This window comes from Giraffa tippelskirchi, chromosome 1 (genome assembly GCF_054371585.1).
Source record: "Giraffa tippelskirchi isolate mGirTip1 chromosome 1, T2T-mGirTip1v1.2.pri, whole genome shotgun sequence".
In the NCBI taxonomy this organism is placed as follows: Eukaryota; Metazoa; Chordata; class Mammalia; order Artiodactyla; family Giraffidae; genus Giraffa; species Giraffa tippelskirchi.
The window spans coordinates 90,373,093-90,394,218 of NC_137275.1; the positions used below are offsets into that span (position 1 = coordinate 90,373,093).

Here is a 21,126-nt window from a genome sequence, read left to right on the forward strand (position 1 = left end):
CCAATTCCAGAACCATGGATATCTGTCCTGTAGGCTGTGGACACAGAATGTAATTACAAGGGGTCTCAAAATCCATGAGTATGCCATGCCACTGTCTGTAGATCAAATAAATAAATGTACGACATTCAACATGAGGAAGGAACCTGAGAATTTTTTTATATATGGAAGAGGAACAATCATTTTTTTAAATGTTGGGAACTAGTTGGTTAAACAAAAGGGATCCTAGAGACTTTGTAGGTCCCTGTAAGAGACTAGTATGGATGATATTTGGGGTGCATGTTAAAGTGGGGACTTTTTGATCTTTTAAATATAGCTGCTAGGCTGTAGCAACTTTTGAATAATACATGACAGACCTTGATGGATGTATGCAGAGTTAGTTTTGATTATGTGGATTGTTTTTGATAAAAGTTTTATTCTCAGGTGACTTTTCTCTTAGACATCTAATATTTCTAGGTGGCTTATTGCTTCTATATCACTTCAGGTAATAATTTTAGTAGGAAATTTAATAGAAAAGTAACCATACTGTTAAGAAACTCAACATTTATTTCTTGTTTTGCGGGGAAGAATACGTTTCAAAAACATCTTGATCATTATTTCTTCTGCTTTTACTTGTTTCTGACTTCTATTTGCAGAAGTCAGGGTAGGTGTTTAAAGAGTTTTAACAAGAAGCAGAGAACAAGGTCAAATACAAATTTTCATGATAATCTCAGATCCCATAGTGTGAATCTAAAGAAGAGAATCTATTAGGGTTGTATTTAAGATCAAGAAACAAGCAAACAAACAAAAAAAAAGAATACACTGTGATAACAGAATTAGAGAAGGAGAACAAGCCACCTATTCATTCATTCACCAAGCATTTATTCAGTGTTACACCAGGCAGTGCATCAGACTCAACTATGCATTAATATGGCCTATGGAACTCAATTATATCTCTTCACAGATATTTTACTTTTCTCTCTGGGTGGCTGTGTATGAAATATTTTTCTGATGTTTACCACAAGTTCCTACTTCTTGAAATACCTTGTGATATTCTGCAGTCATGGAATAGCTAGAGATATTTGAGAGAGTATATTTCAACATATATCTCTTATGTAACAATATTTTGAGGAATGCTTGATGTTTATTAAAATCTGTATTTCACCTTGCAGGGTGGAAAATAGAACTTGGTGTTCTAGAACATAACAGGATTTTATTAATTCATTAATTTGGAAAGGGCCTATCTCCTTTTCCAGGAAAAAGGCATTGAAGTGATGTTTTCGCCCCACCCTTGCCCTTCTTGGACCCTTGATTGGGATACACTTCCTGCAGCAGTGAGCCCAAAGGAAGGTAAATTGTTTTTTGTTTTGTCTCTTTAAATTTTATTCATACTCTGGATACCCTCCTCAGATCCATCTTCCAGTTCTCTAGTTCTCTACTTGGCTGTCTCTAACATTCTGATCATACTAGCCATTGAGTTTTCATTTTATTTTTATTACAAAAATTTTACATATACCCATTGCTTTCATTTAGTATTTCCCACGTTTGCTATATCTGTTCTTTTTTTTTCTTTGCTAAAGTATTTTGAAACCTATCCCAGATAATATGTCACCCATAATATTCACATCTAAACAATATTGACATCTTAAATAATCACCATGTCATTATCATGCTTAATAAAAATCAACAAAAATTCCTTCATCATCTAATAACCACTTCATAATAATTTCCCCCAATTATTTAAAATATTATTTGAAAAAATATTTTGATAGATTTTTTAGTTAAATACATTTTTTATTGCTAAAAACTAAGTTTGGTTTGTTTATTTTGATGATAAACTTTTCCTTGCTCATGTTTCAATTTTCTCTTTTTTATAATTGTTTAAACATAGTGATTTTACATACTGCATATATTATTTCTAATAGCTGATATTCATTGAAGTCTAATTCTTCTGTTCATTGTTTCTGTTGACTTCACTCCTGGTGTCTCATATCCCTGTTAATTTTGTAATTTTAGATTCTGAATTCATTTTTTGGGTTCCCTGAATCTTGGAATCCTGTGAGACCTGGTAGGAAATGAATTCCCATAGTTAGGTTTTATGTTTGCATATGCCAGACATCTTAAGCTATTGCACTTAATGCACTGAAACTTATTTTTTCAGGTTGTGATTGCTTCAGCCTTTTCTATCTAGAACTGAGGCTTACACAGAAAATTAACTTTTTTCACCTTTCTTTGTTGTTGAATAGGGCTTTTTAAAAAAAAAAAAAAATAAATCTTCTCATAATGAATATAGCTTTTCAAGGTTTCTGCTTTCATGTAGTGATACTAGTTTCAGCTCTCTACCATGCTAGGGATCAAGGACTAGCCTCTCTTCTTATTCTTGCTGTTAAAGCCTAGAGCCCTGTTATCAGCAGATACCCTCCAGGCAGCTGTGGTGTCAGTTCGAGATTATTACACTGCTTTTAAGTCCCTTTCCCCCTTTTTCAGGTCCTATGGATTTTCCTTACTCTCAGAAGTCCAATTAGACAGGTAAAGGATAATCAGTTTAGTTCAGTCACTCAGTCGTGTCCGACTCTTTGCGATCCCATGAATCGCAGCACGCCAGGCCTCCCTGTCCATCACCAACTCCCGGAGTTTACCCAAACTCATGTCCATCGAGTCGGTGATGCCATCCAGCCATCCTCTGTCGTCCCCTTCTTCTCCTGCCCCCAATCCTTCCCAGCATCAGGGTCTCTTCCAATGAGTCAACTCTTCGAATGAGGTGGCCAAAGTATTGGAGTTTCAGCTTCAACATCAGTCCTTCCAATGAACACCCAGGACTGATCTCCTTTAGGATGGACTGGTTGGATCTCCTTGCAGTCCAAGGGACTTTCAAGAGTCTTCTCCAACACCACAGTTCAAAAGCATCAATTCTTCGGCGCTCAGCTTTCTTCACCATCCAACTCTCACATCCATACATGACTACTGGAAAAACCATAGCCTTGACTAGATGGACCTTTGTTGGCAAAGTAATGTCTCTGCTTTTTAATATGCTATCTAGGTTGGTCATAACCTTCCTTCTAAGGAGTAAGCATCTTTTAATTTCATGGCTGAAATCACCATCTGCAGTGATTTTGGAGCCCCCCAAAATAAAGTCTGACACTGTTTCCACTGTTTCTCCATCTATTTCCCATGATTTGATGGGACCAGATGCCATGATCTTAGTTTTCTGAATGTTGAGCTTTAAGCCAACTTTTTCACTCTCCTCTCTCACTTTAGTCTAGAGGCTTTTTAGTTCTTCTTTACTTTCTGCCATAAGGGTGATGTCATCTGCATGTCTGAGGTGATTGATATTTCTCCCGGCAATCTTGATTCCAGCTTGTGCTTCCTCCAGCCCAGCGTTTCTCATGATGTCCTCTGCATATAAGTTAAATAAGCAGGGTGACAATATACAGCCTTGACTTACTCCTTTTCCTATTTGGAACCAGTCTGTTGTTCCATGTCCAGTTCTAACTGTTGCTTCCTGGACCTGCATACAGGTTTCTCAAGAGGCAGGTCAGGTGGTCTGGTGTTCCCATCTCTTTCAGAATTTTCCACAGTTTATTGTGATCCACACAGTCAAAGGCTTTGGCATAGTCAATAAAGCAGAAGTAGATGTTTTTCTGGAACTGTTTTGCTTTTTTGATGATCCAGCAGATGTTGGCAATTTGATCTCTGGTTCCTCTGCCTTTTCTAAAACCAGCTTGAACATCTGGAAGTTCACGGTTCATGTATTGCTGAAGCCTGGCTTGGAGAATTTTGAGCATTCCTTTACTAGCGTGTAAGATGAGTGCTATTGTACAGTAGTTTGAGCATTCTTTGGCATTGCCTTTCTTTGGGATTGGGATGAAAACTGACCTTTTCCAGTCCTGTGGCCACTGCTGAGTTTTCCAAATTTGCTAGTTGAAGTTTAAATGCCATTTTAGGTATTTTTTGGAGAGGAACATTTTCATAGCTCAGCATTCTGTTTCTTTAATTGTTTGTGTGTTCTTTTAGTTTTATACTAATCTAAATATAAGTTTTGATTTTTAAAGTACTCTTTAAAATCATTTGCCTTCCTTTTTCATGTTCTTCTCTTCTATGTTACATCCTGACATTCCTGTATCTGACTAATCACTTCTGTTCTGATAATCAGGGAAACATTTTAGAATTCTTCCAAAATGGAAGAAGATTATGTTGGATAGTTAAGAATGCTGCTGCAAAGATATTTTATAAAAATGAAATTTGTTTTTTGTTTTTATTAACTATATGAAAAATAGTCAGTAATGAATTTGTTAATGTTTTAATTTAGATTTTTTTGCCATTTTACAAAGCTTAAATGTTTTTGTTGTACATACAATTAAATTTTCTATACTCTTCAGTTGTAGTATAGATTTTGAATGGGTTAAACCTATAGTTTACTAAATAAAAGTCAAATTTTTATTAATACTTATATTAAAATGAAAACAGCATTTTAAGTGCCACATGCTTTTCTGTATAGTTAATTTACTATGAAGACAAAATGATATTTTCACTTATTTATATGAACACTCAATTATATCTGCTAACAATTCAGGAATTTGACATTAAGCATTCATGTCTGGTTGTTTTACTGGTTAGAAGTGCATATCTAATGGAGCCCATGGAATACATTACTCATTATATTCCTTTAACTGGATCACTTTGTTTTAATAAATATTATGACAAAGATGGAGCTATAACAGTGGATCTCATGGTATACTCACATTTCATTTACTGTAAAAGGTTTGTAGTCTTGTTTAACTAAGGTAGAGTTGTGGTATTTTTCAATGTTCTGTTTTCAGTTCTGGTAATTTCAATATTGAACAGTTAATAGGATCTTTGTGAAATGAAATTATTGTACATTGTGGTGCAGATGTCACTACGAATGTGTTCTCATGATTTGTGCTCTGGTACTATCTTTTAGGAGAAATTAAATTCTACTAAGGTATTACTGGTACTTGGTTCATTTGAATGTTTCAGAAACCAACTCTATTTACATCAAGATTATGGTGCATGAGAATCAGCTTCTTTACCATCGGAGACTGTATTAATTCTCATGGTAGAGTCTAACATATTTCATAAACCTATCTAATCTCATTCACTCTGCTCACCCATTTCTCCCTCTCCATCTTATGTACCAGCCCCTAAATTTCTCGCTGTTTTCCTTCTAAGATCTATATTTGTTCTCTCCACGCCTTCACCTTTATTTTTCTTGCAGCCTTAAATATTCCTCTTTCTATTTCCCATTTCATTAAAATTATATTCATCTTTTAAGAATTAACAAAGCTTATTCATGTGTTATGGAATCAGACTGCCTGAGTTTGAAACCTGGGCTACTAGCTAGCTAGATAACCTATGGCCAGATTCCTCTCTGAGAACGTCTGAATTCTCTGTATTCTCAACTGACAGTTCTCTGTAGCTCAGTGGCCTCATCTGTAAATAGTGATAATAATACTACTTACTTTATGAGATTGTTGGTACATTCAGTGAACTAATATATAAAAAGTACAGTGCCAAACTATAAGTAGTAACTGTTAGTTACTGTTAGTTAGACAGGGTGCTCAGGGCTGGTGCACTGGGATGACCCAGAGGGATGGGATGGGAAGGGAGGTGGGAGGGGGGTTTAGGATGGGGAACACATGTGCGCCTGTGGCTGATTCATGTCAATGTATGGCAAAAACCACTACAATATTGTAAAGTAATTAGCCTCCAATTAAATAAAATACAAAAATAAAAATAAAAAATACTAATATAGTAGTCAGAATTAATCACTTCCTTTCAATATTCCTTTAGTACTTCTTGTACTTCATTTTTGATACTTACAGAATACTTCTCTTATACTATGTTTACATGCATATTTTCCTTCTCCAATAAACTGTGAACTCTTTAAATTTAGGACTCCTGTGAATAGGTCCTCAATACTTTTTTTAAATAAATTGAACTGGATTGAGACTGTAGATCCTTTTTTTTTTCCCCTTGTGTGTGTGTCAGTCACTCAGTCGTGTCCAACTCTTTGTGACTCCATGGACTGTAGCCTGCCAGGCTCCTCTCTCCGGGGAATTCTCCAGGCAAGAATACTGGAGTGGGTTGCTATTCCCTTCTCCATTTTTTCCCCTTTGGTGTTCAGTAAATATTTATTGAGAAATGAACAGCTTCAGGGTCTGTGGAGGAGTGTTCTGCCTCCAACACCACTTTCCATCCACGTGAGAGTGAGTTTTTTGCTTAGGAGGGCTGAGCTTGACCCCAGACATTCCTAAAGAGGAGGAAGTTTTTGCCTGGGGAGTCTGGGGACTTCTGAGTCAGGACAAAACTTGTGTCAATCCAGATGACAAAGGAGCTGTGACACCTAGGATGGAGTTACATCCAAAAGATATGTCTGGGGGCCTGTCTTTACTATTTAATTTCTGGTCCTGATGAAAATTAAAATAACTAAAGTCCTAGAGCTATAGAGGTTCCCAGAATTGTGGTAACCATACAGATCCTTTTCTTTTTTTAAAACTTCCAGGCAACTTTTTTGTCTCATAGAGATTTAAAAGGCTAAAATAAAATAGTTGGGATTATTTAGTTTTAAGAAAAGAGAACTGGATATTTAATTTACATTATTATTTTTATTGTTGTTGTTGTTACTATTGTATGTTTTTAAACGAACTGTTTGGGAGTAAGTTGCAGACATCATGACTTCACTTCTCTATACTTACCCCCTTTAAGAACAAGAACGTTTTCTTATATAGCCGTAGTACAATGATCAGAACAGGATATTTACTTTAGTACATACTTTCATCTAAGGTAGAGTTCAGAAGATTCTAATGCATTTAGTTGTCATGTCTCTTTAGCTTCCTTTAATGTTGAATAGTTTCTCAGATGTTTTTTGTCTTTCATAACATGAACTTTTTTGAAGGGTTCTGGCCAAGTTTTTGGTAGACTGTCTCTCAATTTGGGTTTGTTTAATGTTTCCTCACAATTAGATTCAAATTATGCATTTTTGGTGGGAATGCCACAGAAATGATGTTACGTCCTTCTCGGCGCTTCATTATCAGAAGGCATATTATGTCTGTTTGGGTCCAATTATGTTAACTTGAATCATTTGGTTAAGGTGGGGTCTGCCAGGGGTCTCTACTGTCATATTACTATTTTGCTATACTGACTTAAGTTGTTTGTGGGGAGATATAAGACTACATAATAACTTGTTTCTTTTCAATGTTTCACTTACTAGTTTATGTTCATTTGATGTTTCTTACCTGTGATAGTTGCAAAATAGTGATTTTTCAACTCCATCATATTTCTATATTTATTAGTTGTCACTGTACTGTAAGAAAGCCTTCTTTCTCTTTCTCCTTTCTTTCTTCTATCTTTTGTTTTTTTCTTTCTTCCTTTTTACTCATAAATTTTTTAAATTAAGTTTCAGTGTTCAAGTTGCTGTAGCTGCCTTCAGGCTAGCTCCTGATCCTTTGGAAATGCCCCAATTGTTCTATGACTATGTCCTTAAATTTTGGTATAACAAAATATTACAGGCTCATTTTGTCATTTCCCTGCCCTCGCCCTGGAATCAACTGTTTCTCCAGGGAACGCTGGTTCCTTTTAGCAGAGAATGGTATTTAGAAACTAAGATATGGGCACTAGGTATGCTCATTGTTAGCAGTGTTGCTTCTAGGTTCTCTTAGCAGAGAGATGTGGGCTTCCCAGGTGGCGCTAGTAGTAAAGAACCCACCTGCCAATGCAGGTTAGACGTAACAGACACAGGTTCAATCTCTGAGTCGGGAAAATCCCCTGGAGGAGGGCACAGCAACCTACTCCAGTATTCTTGCCCGGAGAATGCTATGGACAGATGAGACTGGCAGGCTGCAGTCCATACAGTCACAGAGTCAGACACTGCTGAAGCCACTTAGCACACACACACAGCAGAGAGATATAGATTGACCCATCAGGAAATAGATGTATGTGTTTATACATCTCTGTACACACACATAATCATACACATCAGTATCTACTGCTATATCTATATATCAATGTCTATAATCTATATATTTTGAAAATCATGATTTTATACTGATACATCTAATCCCAATCCAGTACCTTAAGATTCTTCCTAGTTTTTTTGAATTCAGTATCTGTTATCTACCTTTTACAACAGTAAAAATTATAGCACCCAGTATCACCTATGTTTTTTGCTCATTTGTTCAGTCCCTCAGTATTTAGACAGTAATTTCAGAATTATTTTACCCATATCTATGTGAAAAATATACCTATTAAGTTGAGTTCCAGTTTGTTTGCAGTTATTTTCACTTTTGAATTGAGTGTGTATGGTAACAGTTCTCATGCAGGTAGTTGTGATCACATGGTTCTACAGAAGATGAATTGTGAAAAGTGAAATGTTTGAGTTAGTATTAATCATTTTCCCCTGATAGAAAATCTTCAACAAACAGTCTGCACTGAGAAGATCCAGGGAACAGCATATTCCCTATTCCCATTTGTCCTCAAATAACTGTGATTTCCTACTTTAATGAACTAGTATATATACTGTGAGCCTGAAGACTACTTCTATTAACTCCAGAGACACTCTGTGCTTGCCTTTGGAATTTTTGCCCTCTAAGTATGAAAGAGAGAATAAATACAGTCTTTTGCCTTAAGACCTAGAATAGAGTGCTTTAAGACACTTACTCCATCGATATTTCCCTGCAGCCTTTCTGTTCTCCAGTAGTTTCAGGTGGATGGTTCCTGTGTTAGGAGTGGCTCCTAGTCCCTAATAACCATATCAATCATATAGAAGGGAGGAGTCAGAAGCATGACCTTACAGGAGATAAAAGCAATAAAAGAAGATAGTTACTTAGGTATTGTTCTAGCTATAATGCCTTTCTTTCTTATATTCAGAGTTCCACTATCTTAGAAATATGGTCCACTTAGGTATACATGGTCCACTTAGGTATACATGTGGCCTTGGTTTTGCTTTTGAGCTGCATGAGAGCACTAACCCCTAGGGAGACTGATATGAGGGTGATATCTAAAAACCTTAAACATCTCCACTCATTTACCCACCTGCTACCCAATTCAGAGTATATACTTATCAGTTGAGATAAAAGACAAAAAATTGATGTTAGAGTTTTACTAGAAGGAGATAGTAAGATCTCATCTATCTAGAGGTATTGTATTATATAATATATATGTAATATAATAATCTTATAGATTTCATTTGCTTGGGACAGATATTTATGAGTTCTTAGAACAAGAATTACAACCTGGTGTATTCTAGTTCCTGCTATATAACTCACTGATTAAATTTATGGTTCTAAGGGAATGTATAATTTTTCAATCCTAGTGGCAGATTATGCAATTTTATCAACTTCTGTTTACAGTAGATGACTAAGGTTTTTGAATTTGAAAGCTTATTCTGATGAGAATCATTTATGTAAATACAAATTTTTATTTCCCCAATTGTTTTCCAGAGAGTATTTGGGGTGTAAAAGAATGATTGACCATAACATTAGGAAAAGATATAAAATAAGATGGTGATACATGATATAGCTAGTAAAAGTTGGCCTCAACGCAAAGTCTCTGCCTTTCCCTGACCCTTGTGTTATATGCTTCTAGAAACCAATGGGATAACCTTTTCTTTTTCCAGCAGAAGTGATTAGGAAGGGAAGGATGTGGTCAAGGCCTTTGGATAAAGTTGTAGCCAAGATGGAGAATGGAAGGACCCAAACAGAGACTTTTCCTCTATCAGTGATTCTTAAGGTTCTTACCAACTCTAAGGGGTATGGTAAACAGCATTATTTATTGCTATTGATGCCAGAAGGTCAGGGATGCTATAAGTTCACCATAATGAAGAATTGTCTCATCTATAATACAAACATCATCCTCTTTGGGGAAAATGAAACATAAAAGTTTGTTTTAGGGTCTTTAGTCAGAATGTAAGAATGCTATATTGTTCTAAACCATTGCTTTTCAAACTAGGACATCCATCAGAATCATTTGGATGGCATGTTATAATAGAATGCTGGGCCCTCCCCCAGAGTCTGAGGCCAGGCCCTAGAGTTTTCATTTCTCAGAAGTATCAACACATGCTGCTTCTTATTTTTTAGGGACCACAGGTGGGAAGTTATACCCCAGGTAACTGGTACCGTGAGCACATGGGCTTCTTTGATTCCACCAAAGTAAGACGAGCAAGATGAAATTTTCTATTTTTTTTTCTTGACAACCCCCAAAATTATTTTTTGCCTTTTAGCACAAAGTCCATCAAATATAAGCCTTTGTGCATACCATTGAACCATTTGGTAACCATGAAAACTTCTACTTTAAGCGAAATTTGCTAGCAAATATAAGTGGAAGTAGAAGTATCTCGATAATGTAAATAAAAGTAACTGTTTCTTTCAAGAAATTTTTTTTTCTTGAAATACTGGTCTTAGATTCTTAAGATGAGACTCAAAATCAGCATACTTGTTTTCCTACTTTTAAAAACTTATTCTCCAGTGAGACAATGTAAAGATATAGTCTCAACACTTTTTTGTTTATATTGAGTAACTTTAGATTATAAAGCAGCTACATTTTGAACTTTTTGGCATTTAACATTCTAAAAGCACATGAAGAGAATGAAATCAAAGGCTTTTTTTTTTCTTCCGACTTTTATGGGAAAAAAATTGTCTAACATAAATGTTTTTCATTTCTCTAAGTTATACTTAGCTGTGAAACTCAAAACTTAACCATATTTGACTCAGAATTCTACAAATTTATAACTGTTTTCTCTTTCAAGAGTGAGGTTCTCAAGCATTTTGGTGCTTTACCAAAAGTAATACAATCCTGTATTTAAACTGCATTTTAATCCAAAGCTAAAAGCCTCTAAAACATAGTATATATTTATATATATATAGAGAGAGAGAGAGAAAGAGAGAGAGAAAGGATTTATATTAAATGGTTTAAAATATAACAAAGTTGCAAAGAACAAGTTTGCTATTTGCTTAGTGGTGTTCTTGGTTTAGTGCCAAACACAAATACAAATAGGTATGGAGTCTGAGATAGAGAGGTATATTACATATGTATTATATTATTATATATTGTATATATAAATGATGTAAAGCAAACCATGTGTTAAATTCATCTCTTTTTCTAGTAGAAAGTGAGAGAAGTCAGCTAAAAGTAGAAAGCATTGAAACTGACAGAGATGTGTAAATTTTCACTTGGCAAATTCTTCCAATTATGATAGCATTTAGATACTTATATAAAAATGTTGGTCTTTTATAAACTACTAGTTAACTGTACTTGGTAATCAAAAGAGGTAGTACTGGTAGTAGGAATATTTTTATATAAATTTGAATGAGTAACCATTAGGTGAATTTTTTAATTAAAAAGAATGAGTACATTGTGTTATAATCTTTATTTGAAAGGAAGGTGACATAAAGAGGTAGAGAACTAGTGGAAAGGTATCTATTTTTTCAGTGTTATTTTCTTCATGTGGGATTTTAAAAGGTTTGAAGTTTCTTTGTGTGAAATGTCAAAAGTTTAAATAAGAAAAAGAGAACCATGTAAAATAGACACTCTGATTACACAGTTGACCTTTAAAAAATGCAGGGGTTTGGGTGCCAATTCTTCTTGCTGTTGAGAATCCCTGTGTAACTCACAGTCCGCCTTGGGAATCTAAGGGTCCTCTCATATCTGCAGTTCTGCACCCACACATTCAACCAACTACAGATTAAGTTAGTACCACAGTATTTACCGTGAAAAGAATCCACATATAAATAGACCTGTGCAGATCAAACCCAAGTTGTTAAAAGGTCCACAGTACTTGTATAGTAATAACACATTGATTTATATTTATTTAAGCCTTTTTAATTTAAACCTTTTAAAAATGCTGTACCTGTTCAAGGGCTTCCCTGGTGGCTCGGTGGTAGAGAATCCTTCTGCCACTACAGGAGACACAGGTTTAATCCCTGGGTCAGGAAGATCTTTTGGAGAAGGAAATGACAACCCACTCCAATATTCTTGCCTGCAGAATCCCATGGACAGAGGAGCCTGGCGAGCTACAGTCCATGGGGTCGCAAAAGAGTCGGATATGAGTTAGCAACCAAACAAGAACAACAGCAACCAATACCTGTTAAAGTTTCACGTGAAGAACACTTTAAATAATTTAATCAGATCCTCCTGAAGTTTACCTATATGTTTAGCATAACTTTTATCAAAATCCAAACAAGATTTTTAGTAGATATAGACAAGTTTATTCTAAGTTTTATGTGAAAAAAGACTTTGGAAAAGAATGGTAGAGAGAATCATTCTACTCAATGTTGACCTCCTGTGTAGCCACAGTAATTGGAGAGATATCATATAGATCAATAGAATAGAATAGAGAACCTACAAAAAGATGTAAAAGCAACTCATTTGGAGAAGGATATTCTTTTTAGCAAATGTTGCTAGATCAATTGGATAGCCATAGACAAAGAAAATGAATATCTAAATTGCATCCCTTCTATAAAAGTTAACTCAAAAAGAATCATGGTTTTAAATGTAAAATTTTAAATTATAAAACATTAGAAGAAAAATATGAAAAAGCTTTGGGACCTGCGGATGAAAAAGAGTTTTTACGCATGACACCAAAAGCACAGTGCATTAAAATTTTTTTGATAAGTTGGGCTTCATCGAAATTTAAAATGTTTGCTCTGCCAAAAACTCTATTATGAGGGTATTAAAAACAAGCTAAAGAGTAAAAGAAAATATTTGCAAACCAGAAATATTTGCAAATCTGACACAGGCCTTGGATCTGGAGTGTATAAAGAACTCTCAAAACTTGAAAGTAAAAAACAAACAAAAAGGAATCCAGTTAGAAAATGGGCAAAAGACATAAACAGTCATTTTACCAATATTGAGGACATACAGTTGGTACACATGCACATGAAAAAACCTTCTGCTTCTTAACCATCAGGGAAATGTAAATCAAAACTACAATGAGCTATCTGGTAGCTAACATCTATCAGAATGACTAAAATAAAAAAAGTAACACGACCATACATTGACAAGGATGTGGAGGAACTGAATCACTCATACATTGCTGGTTGGAATGTAAAATGGTACAACCACTCTGAAAAATAGTGTGTCACTTTCTTATAAAACTACAGAGACAATTACCACAAGACAGTTGCACTATTGAGCATTTTATCCCAGAGAAATGAAAACATATTCATTCAAAAACCTGCACTTGCATGTTCATAGCAACTTTATTCATAATAGCCCCAAACTGTAAATAACCCTAATGTCCTTCAATGCGTACGTCATTAAACAAATTCTGATGTGTCTTTGCTACAGAATCCTACTCAGCAATGAAAAGGAATGGACTGGTTATACTTGTAACAACTTGGATGGACCTCAAGAGTATTATGATTAATGAAAAAAGGCCCATCTCAAAAGATTACCTATACTGTGTGTTAGTCACTCCATTGTGTCCGACTCTTTGTGATCTCATGGACTGTGGCCTGCCAGGCTTCTCTGTCCATGGAATTCTCCAGGCAAAAATCTCCTCTCCAGGGGACCTTCTGACTCAGGGATCGAACCCGGGTCTCTTGCATTGAGGGAGGATTCTTTACCATCTGAGCCACCAGGGAAGCCCATATGAACCTATACGTGGGATCAAGTTCCATAAAACTGTACATATTCTCATGAATACAGACATGTTAAATCTGACAAAAACTAAGCAAGGTCTGTGGTTAACAGTATTGTAATAAAAATAATTTTCTAGCTTCGATATTATACTGTAATTATATAACATGCCACCATTGTGGAAGCTATTAATAGTTGGGTTCACAGAAGTCTATGTACTATTTTTACAACTTTCTGTGACTCTATAACTATTTTAAAATAAAAAGTTAAAAATATAATTTAAGTAGAAATTGGAAATGATCTAGAAAATAAAGAATATTGCAACATTTCTCAGTTCATCTTTTTTGAAAAATAACAGAAGACTTCTGGACACTATAAGTCAAATGATAGTTTGATACAAGACCCATCTATAAAATATTCAAATTGCGACACAGTTCTATTATACATAGTTACACATTGATTTTCACTTTTGATAGTCCATTTCGTAAGTTGCTATTCTCAAGCTCCTAGAAGAATGGAGAAAGTCAAACATAACATAATTTGAGTTTTTTATATCAAGATTGCTTCAGGAGAGTGATTGGTATGATCTTGAAATGGCTCTAGTATAAATCCTGGCTGATAGTTTGCAGTAAGGCTCACACTCAGTCACCAGGAAATTTCAAGTTTCCTTGGAGATGTCATGGTGTTACATATGTTATGGTGATAGAGAAGGGTGTTATGCTTATGAGAAGCAGAGAAAGTTCTTTCATACTGAAAGCTTAGTTATGTCCAATTTCAATTATATACTTGCAATACAAAGTACTGAAAAGTGGGACTGAGGGTTTTGTTTTCACTGTCAAAATGGTTGAGTGAATAAGTTTATTTTATACTTTAGATCAGCTCAGGTGTGGAAATAATCCAGTTGTACAACATTGTACCACTAATTAAATTGTCTGGAACCACTTTGCTGTAAGCAAGGCCTGACAAAGAGTAGCAAGATTAAGTTCAAGTTTTATTGCTTCCATGTCCTCAACAAAAATCAGTGCAGAGCCAGTATTTACACAGAGGCAGCAGTTCTTTAACTAGGGGAGCACTGATACAGTGGGCTCACAGCTTCGGTACCTTATGTCTGCACAGCACTAGGCTCACTGGCTTTCTCTCTTTATTTCTTTTGTTGTTTTTAAGCCATGAAACCAGATTGTCTTAGAAAACTACAATCCTTTCTTTTTTTTTTTTTTTTAAGTATTCTGAACTATGGCATGTGATTAAAGAAAAAGTTAAAAATCTTTTTTTCTCCTGGAGTTACATTTGCTGTAATTCTTCCCATTGTTATACTATGCTTTGTTCTATCCTTTAGGATTAGACTTCAAGCATCCTATTTATAGACCATGTTTTTAGTACTTTGCAATCAGAGCCCATGACTGGTTACCAAGAAAGGTTTTAACGGCCAGTTACCTAAGGTGGATTACATAGAATATTTAAAGTGTTGCTTGTTAAAACAAATAAAAGTATTTGACATGAAGAAGTATATATATGAGTAAGTAATTTTATCAGAGTTTAATTAGGTCACACATGGAGTATAAAATTATTTGGAAAAGTCTTTGTATACAAATGAGCAAACTGAGAATTTATTGAACAATCAAGGATATTTAAATCTATTCCTGACTCCACTAAGTGATTTATTATAGCCCTAAGCAAGTTTGAAAGTTACAATGGTTTGTTTTAAGACTATGAATTCACTGATGAGAAACCTCAAATGACCCATTCAAATGAATATTGCTTATTAGTATGTTTCAGAGATCGAATTGCTTTATGGAATAGATTTATGTGAGTAATAAAATACTTATTTCTGAAAACCAGTACCAAGCAGAGGTTCAGATCTCAAAGGGTATTGAAATGTAGTTAGGATGGTACCATTTTAATTCAACAGGGCTTTTCTGGTGAACAGATCTGGAGCACCCTTCCACTCTTGCTATGCTTTCAGCAACACTAGCTCAGCAGGTAAAGAAGCCGCCTGCAATGCAGGAGACCCTGGTTTGATTCCTGGGTCAGGAAGATTTGCTGGAGAAGGGATAGGCTACCCACTCCAGTATTCTTGGGCTTCCCTGGTGGCTCAGCTGGTTAAGAATCCACCTGCAATGCAGAAGACCTGGGTTTGATCCCTGGGTTGGAAAGATCCCCTGGAGAAGGAAATGGCTACTCACTACAGTATTCTGGCCTGGAGAATTCAATAGACTATCCATGGGGTCGCAAAGAGCTGGATGCGACTGAGCCACTTTCACTTTCAAATTCTCTTAGGGATGGAGATATGTACCCATTTCAAGATAAGACTTTTCCTAAGCATTTCTTTCTGTTTTGTCTGTTTTTGTCTAAGAATTTTTCTGATGAGTACTGTAATAAAAGGCTTTGATGTTTTAGAATGAGGCAGCTTTGGATGAAAATTTACAGAAATTTTACATTAATAATTAGGTTAATTTTCAATAAATAACCATTTAAGTAGAGCAAAACTTACTATTGGTGTTATTCAGAAGCAATGAAGAATAGAGAAGAAGCAAAGATATGTGTAATAAAAGGTTTAGTTCCAGCCTTTAACATCATTTTTAATGAAGACAAATGGACAAGCAACCCAAAGCACTTGCCACGTTTATTTTCAGAGTTATAGATAAGCTATATATAATTATTCTTAAAGCTCTGAAAAACAACTTCTGTTTATAATTAATGCAAAAGCAGCTCTACACTAATTCCATTTTGTGCATTTGCCAAGAGGTATTTCTTCATATTATTTACCTCCTGGATTGACTTTCCAGACTACTTTTGAATATTTCACACCAAGTAACTTAGTTTTTTTAAGCTTAAAAACTCTTGACATTGCTTAACTTTCAAGAATTATTTCTTTAAATGATAAATGTTTATAATCACATTTAGGAGATAGAGGGAAGACTAATGATGTAGATCCTTATTTTTCTGCTAATGGAAACTAATTAGTGTTATTTATTTCCATTTAAATTAGCATTCTTTGTACGATTCCAGAAATTTATGATTAAAATCAGCTTGGCTGTACAATGAACTGTTTTATTCTGTGCTTTGCACAGGTTCCTCTCAGCACCCAAACCCATTCATTATTTTTATTTAATTAAACCTGACTCACATTGGAGAGATACCTGAAGCAAGGAAATATCCCTAATAGCTATGCAATCACAGTAGCTCACAGACTGTAAGAATAAGAAATTAATGAAAGAAGAAATTCAATCAAAACTGAATAATTGGGAGAATTTTTTAAAATTACCCTTACATGTAAGACAAAAGTGTAGTCATTAATAGAACACTGTGATTTAAATAGCATAAATATATAGTATTAGTAATCAATAGCATAATGTTTGTATATATGAATGTATTTATTTGTGGAAAATTATTAGTTTTATGCTGAAACCAGTGATTAGTAAATTGGCTATATTCTATATTGGCTATGAGAAGTGTGAACTTATATGCTTCCTAGGGGAAAAAACAGAGAAGGCGATGGCATCCCACTCTAGTACTCTTGCCTAGAAAATCCCATGGACGGAGGAGCCTGGTGGGCTGCAGTCCATGGGGTTGCTAAGAGTCGGACACAACTGAGCGACTTCACTTTCACTTTTCACTTTCATGCATTGGAGAAGGAAATGGCAACCCCCTCCAGTGTTCTTGCCTGGAGAATCCTGGGGACAGCGGAGCCTGGTGGGCTGCCGTCTAAGGGGTCGCACAGAGTCGGACACAACTGAAGTGACTTAGCAGCAGCAGCAGCAGGGGAAAAAATAGGAATTTTGCATATAATTCCATAGCAATTATTTTGTAATACTAGGGAAATCTGAATTTCCAGGACAATTCCTTATTTTAAAAGAGTTATTTATTTTTTTGAGTTTTTTAAAAAAATATTTCACTTGTTAAGTGAGATCATACAGCATTTGCATTTGACTTGTATGACTCATAATGAACTCACAAACCAGTTATTTTACATGATAGTTTTATTCTGACATGTCTTCTGTAATGAGGAAACAGAAGAATTTTGGTGACAGTGTTCGCATCTAACAAACTAGACATGAAAAACTGCAGGGTTTTTTTTGTTTTTTTCTTTTTTTTTGCAGAGGAGAGAGATTAGATGGGCAACCCACTCCAGTATTCTTCCCTGGAGAATCCCATGGACAGAGGAGCCTGGCGGGCCATGGTCTGTGGGGTCACAAAGAGGCGGACACGACTGAAGTGGCTGAGCACGCATGCACACAAGCTCTCTTTTTAAAAAAAGAAAAAGAAAACTTTATTGACTAAACACTTTCATGCCCTTGGGGACATATTCATACTTAATTTTTTTTTCAGGAAAACAAGGAAAGGAAAGAAAACCAAGCTGCCAAAAGCAGTGTTAGAGAAAATGACTTAGAAAATTGCTTTCCAGTCATGCTTATCTGCTTTCATCTAATCTAAATGGTTTACTGTAAATTGAGTAATTGTTGGATTACAATAATCTAACCAAAAAAAGTTTTAAAATAATTCTTTTTGTAAAATAGTGATTTCAGTGTTTCTTTCAAATGACTTTAAATCTCATCAGTAAGCAATAGATATTAGATTCTGACTAACATCTTCGATCAGATTCATAAAAGTGATTGTATGAGTCAGATTCCAAATAGGAAAAGATGGCACATTCAAATTGGGAATATTCAAGGACGATTTATATGTAAAGACATTAATTATAAAGTCATAGGCAGGATGTCTTAAACCAAAGGGATAGATCAGGAAGTAGCCACAAAGCTGTTTCTACCTCTAATCCTTCTTTTTTTTAAAAATTTATTTATTTTAATTGGAGGCTAATTACTTTACAATATTGTAGTGGTTTTTGCCATACATTGACATGAATCAGCCATGGGTGTACATGTGTTCCCCATCCTGAACCCCCTCTCCCACCTCCCTCCCCATCCCATCCCTCTGGGTCATCCCAGTGCACCAGCCCTGAGCACCCTGTCTCATGCATCAAACCTGTACTGGAGATCTGTTTCACATATGATAATATACATGTTTCAATACTATTCTCTCAAATCCTCCCACCCTCGCCTTCTCCCACAGAGTCCGAAAGTCTGTTCTTTATATCTGTGTCTCTTTTGCTGTCTCACATATAGGGTCATCGTTACCATATTTCTAAATTCCATATATATGTGTTAATATACTGTATTGGTATTTTTCTTTCTGACTTACTTCGATCTGTATAATAGGCTCCAGTTCCATCTACCTCATTAGAACTGATTCAAATGTATTTTTTTAATGGCTGAGTAATATTCCATTGTGTATATATACCACAGCTCTCTTATCCATTCGTCTGCTGATGGACATCTAGGTTGCTTCCATGTCCTGGCTATTATAAACAGTGCTGCGATGAACATTGGGGTACACATGTGTCTTTCAATTCTGGTTTCCTCGGTGTGTATGCCCAGCAGTGGGATTGCTGGGTTGTATGGCAGTTCTAGTTCCAATTTTTTAAGGAATCTCCACACTGTTCTCCATAGTGACTGTAGTAGTTTGCATTCCCACCAACAGTGTAAGAGGGTTCCCTTTTCTCCACACCCTCTCCAGCATTTATTGTTTGTAAACTTTTGGATAGCAGCCATTCTGACCGGCATGAGAGGGTACCTCACTGTGGTTTTGATTTGCATTTCTCTAATAATGAGTGATGTTCAGCATCTTTTCCTGTGTTTGTTAGCCATCTGTATGTCTTCTTTGGAGAAATGTCTGTTTAGTTCTTTGGCCCATTTTTTGATTGGGTCGTTTATTTTTCTGGAATTGAGCTGCAGGGGTTGCTTGTATATTTTTGAGATTAATTCTTTGTTGCTTCGTTTGCTATCATTTCCTCCCATTCTGAAGGCTGTCTTTTCACCTTGCTTATAGTTTCCTTTGTTGTGCAAAAGCTTTTAAGTTTAATTAGGCCCAATTTGTTTATTTTTGCTTTTATTTCCCTTACTCTGGGAGGTGGATCATAGAGGATCCTGCTGTGATTTATGTTGCAGAGTGTTTTGCCTATGTTTTCCTCTAGGAGTTTTATAGTTTCTGATCTTACATTTAGATCTTTAATCCATTTTGAGTTTATTTTTGTGTATGGTGTTAGAAAGTGTTCTGGTTTCATTCTTTTACAAGTGGTTGACCAGTTTTCCCAGCACCACTTGTGAAAGAGATTGTCTTTTCTCCATTGTATATTCTTGCCTCCTTTGTCAAAGATAAGGTGTCCATAGGTGCGTGGATTTATCTCTGGGCTTTCTATTTTGTTCCACTGATCTATATTTTGTCTTTGTGCCAGTACCATACTGTCTTGATGACTGTGGCTTTGTAGTAGAGCCTGAAGTCAGGCAGGTTGATTCCTCCAGTTCCATTCTTTCTCAAGATTGCTTTGGCTATTTGAGATTTTTTGTATTTCCATGCAGAGTGTGAAATTATTTGTTCTAGTTCTGTGAAAAATACCCTCGGTAGCTTGATAGGGATTGCATTGAATCTATAGATTGCTTTGGGTGGTATACTCATTTTCATTATGTGATTGTTCCAATCCATGAACATGGTATATTTCTCCATCTGTTTGTGTCCTCTTTGATTTCTTTCAACAGTGTTTTATAATTTTCTATATATAGGTCTTTTGTTTCTTTAGGTAGATATATTCCTAAGTATTTTATTCTTTTCATTGCAATGGTGAATGGAATTGTTTCCTTAATTTCTCTTTCTGTTTTCTCATTGTTAGTGTATAGGAATGCAAGGGATTTCTGTGTGTTGATTTTATATCCTGCAACTTTACTATATTCATTGATTAGCTCTAGTAATTTTCTGGTGGAGTCTTTAGGGTTTTCTATGTAGAGGATCGTGTCATCTGCAAGCAGAGTTTTACTTCTTCTTTTCCAATCTGAATTCCTTTTATTGCTTTTTCTTCTCTAATTGCTGTGGCTAAAACTTCCAAAACTATGTTGAATAGTAGTGGTGAGAGTGGGCACCCTTGTCTTGTTCCTGACTTTAGGGGAAATGCTTTCAGTTTTTCACCATTTAGGATAATGTTTGCTGTGGGTTTGTCATTTATAGCTTTTATTATGTTGAGGTATGTTCCTTCTATTCCTGCTTTCTGGAGAGTTTTTATCATAAATGGATGTTGAATTTTGTCAAAGGCTTTCTCTGCATCTATTGAGATAATCGTATGGTTTTTGTCTTTCAGTTTGTTAATGTGGTGTATTACATTGATTGATTTGTGGATATTAAAAAATCCATGCATCCCTGGGATAAAGCCAACTTGGACATGATGTATGATCTTTATAATATGTTGTTGGATTCTGTTTGGTAGGATTTTGTTAAGGATTTTTGCATCTATGTTTATCAGTGATATTGGCCTGTTTTCTTTTTTTGTGGCATCTTTGTCTGGTTTTGGTACTAGGATGATGGCAGCCTCATAGAATGAGTTTGGAAGATTACCTTCCTCTGCAATTTTCTGGAAGAGTTTGAGTAGAATAGGTGTTAGCTCTTGTCTGAATTTTTGGTAAAATTCAGCTGTGAAGCCGTCTGGTTCTGGGCTTTTGTTTGCTGGAGGAT

General features: G+C 35.5%; 1 protein-coding gene across 11 annotated transcripts in view; it reads left to right on the top strand.

Moving 5' to 3' along the window:
• Positions 1–21,126, top strand: part of GSTCD (glutathione S-transferase C-terminal domain containing) — a 142,865-nt gene that overhangs the window by 25,342 nt on the left and 96,397 nt on the right. For all 11 annotated transcript variants that reach the window (XR_014051789.1, XR_014051788.1, XR_014051786.1 and 8 more), the window contains exon 5: positions 1,233–1,326. Coding sequence is in view for 4 of the 11 variants with exons in the window: in XM_081484190.1 (XP_081340316.1) it covers positions 1,233–1,326 (94 nt within the window). In the remaining 7 variants the exon portion in view is untranslated. The remainder of the gene's footprint in view (positions 1–1,232; positions 1,327–21,126) is intronic.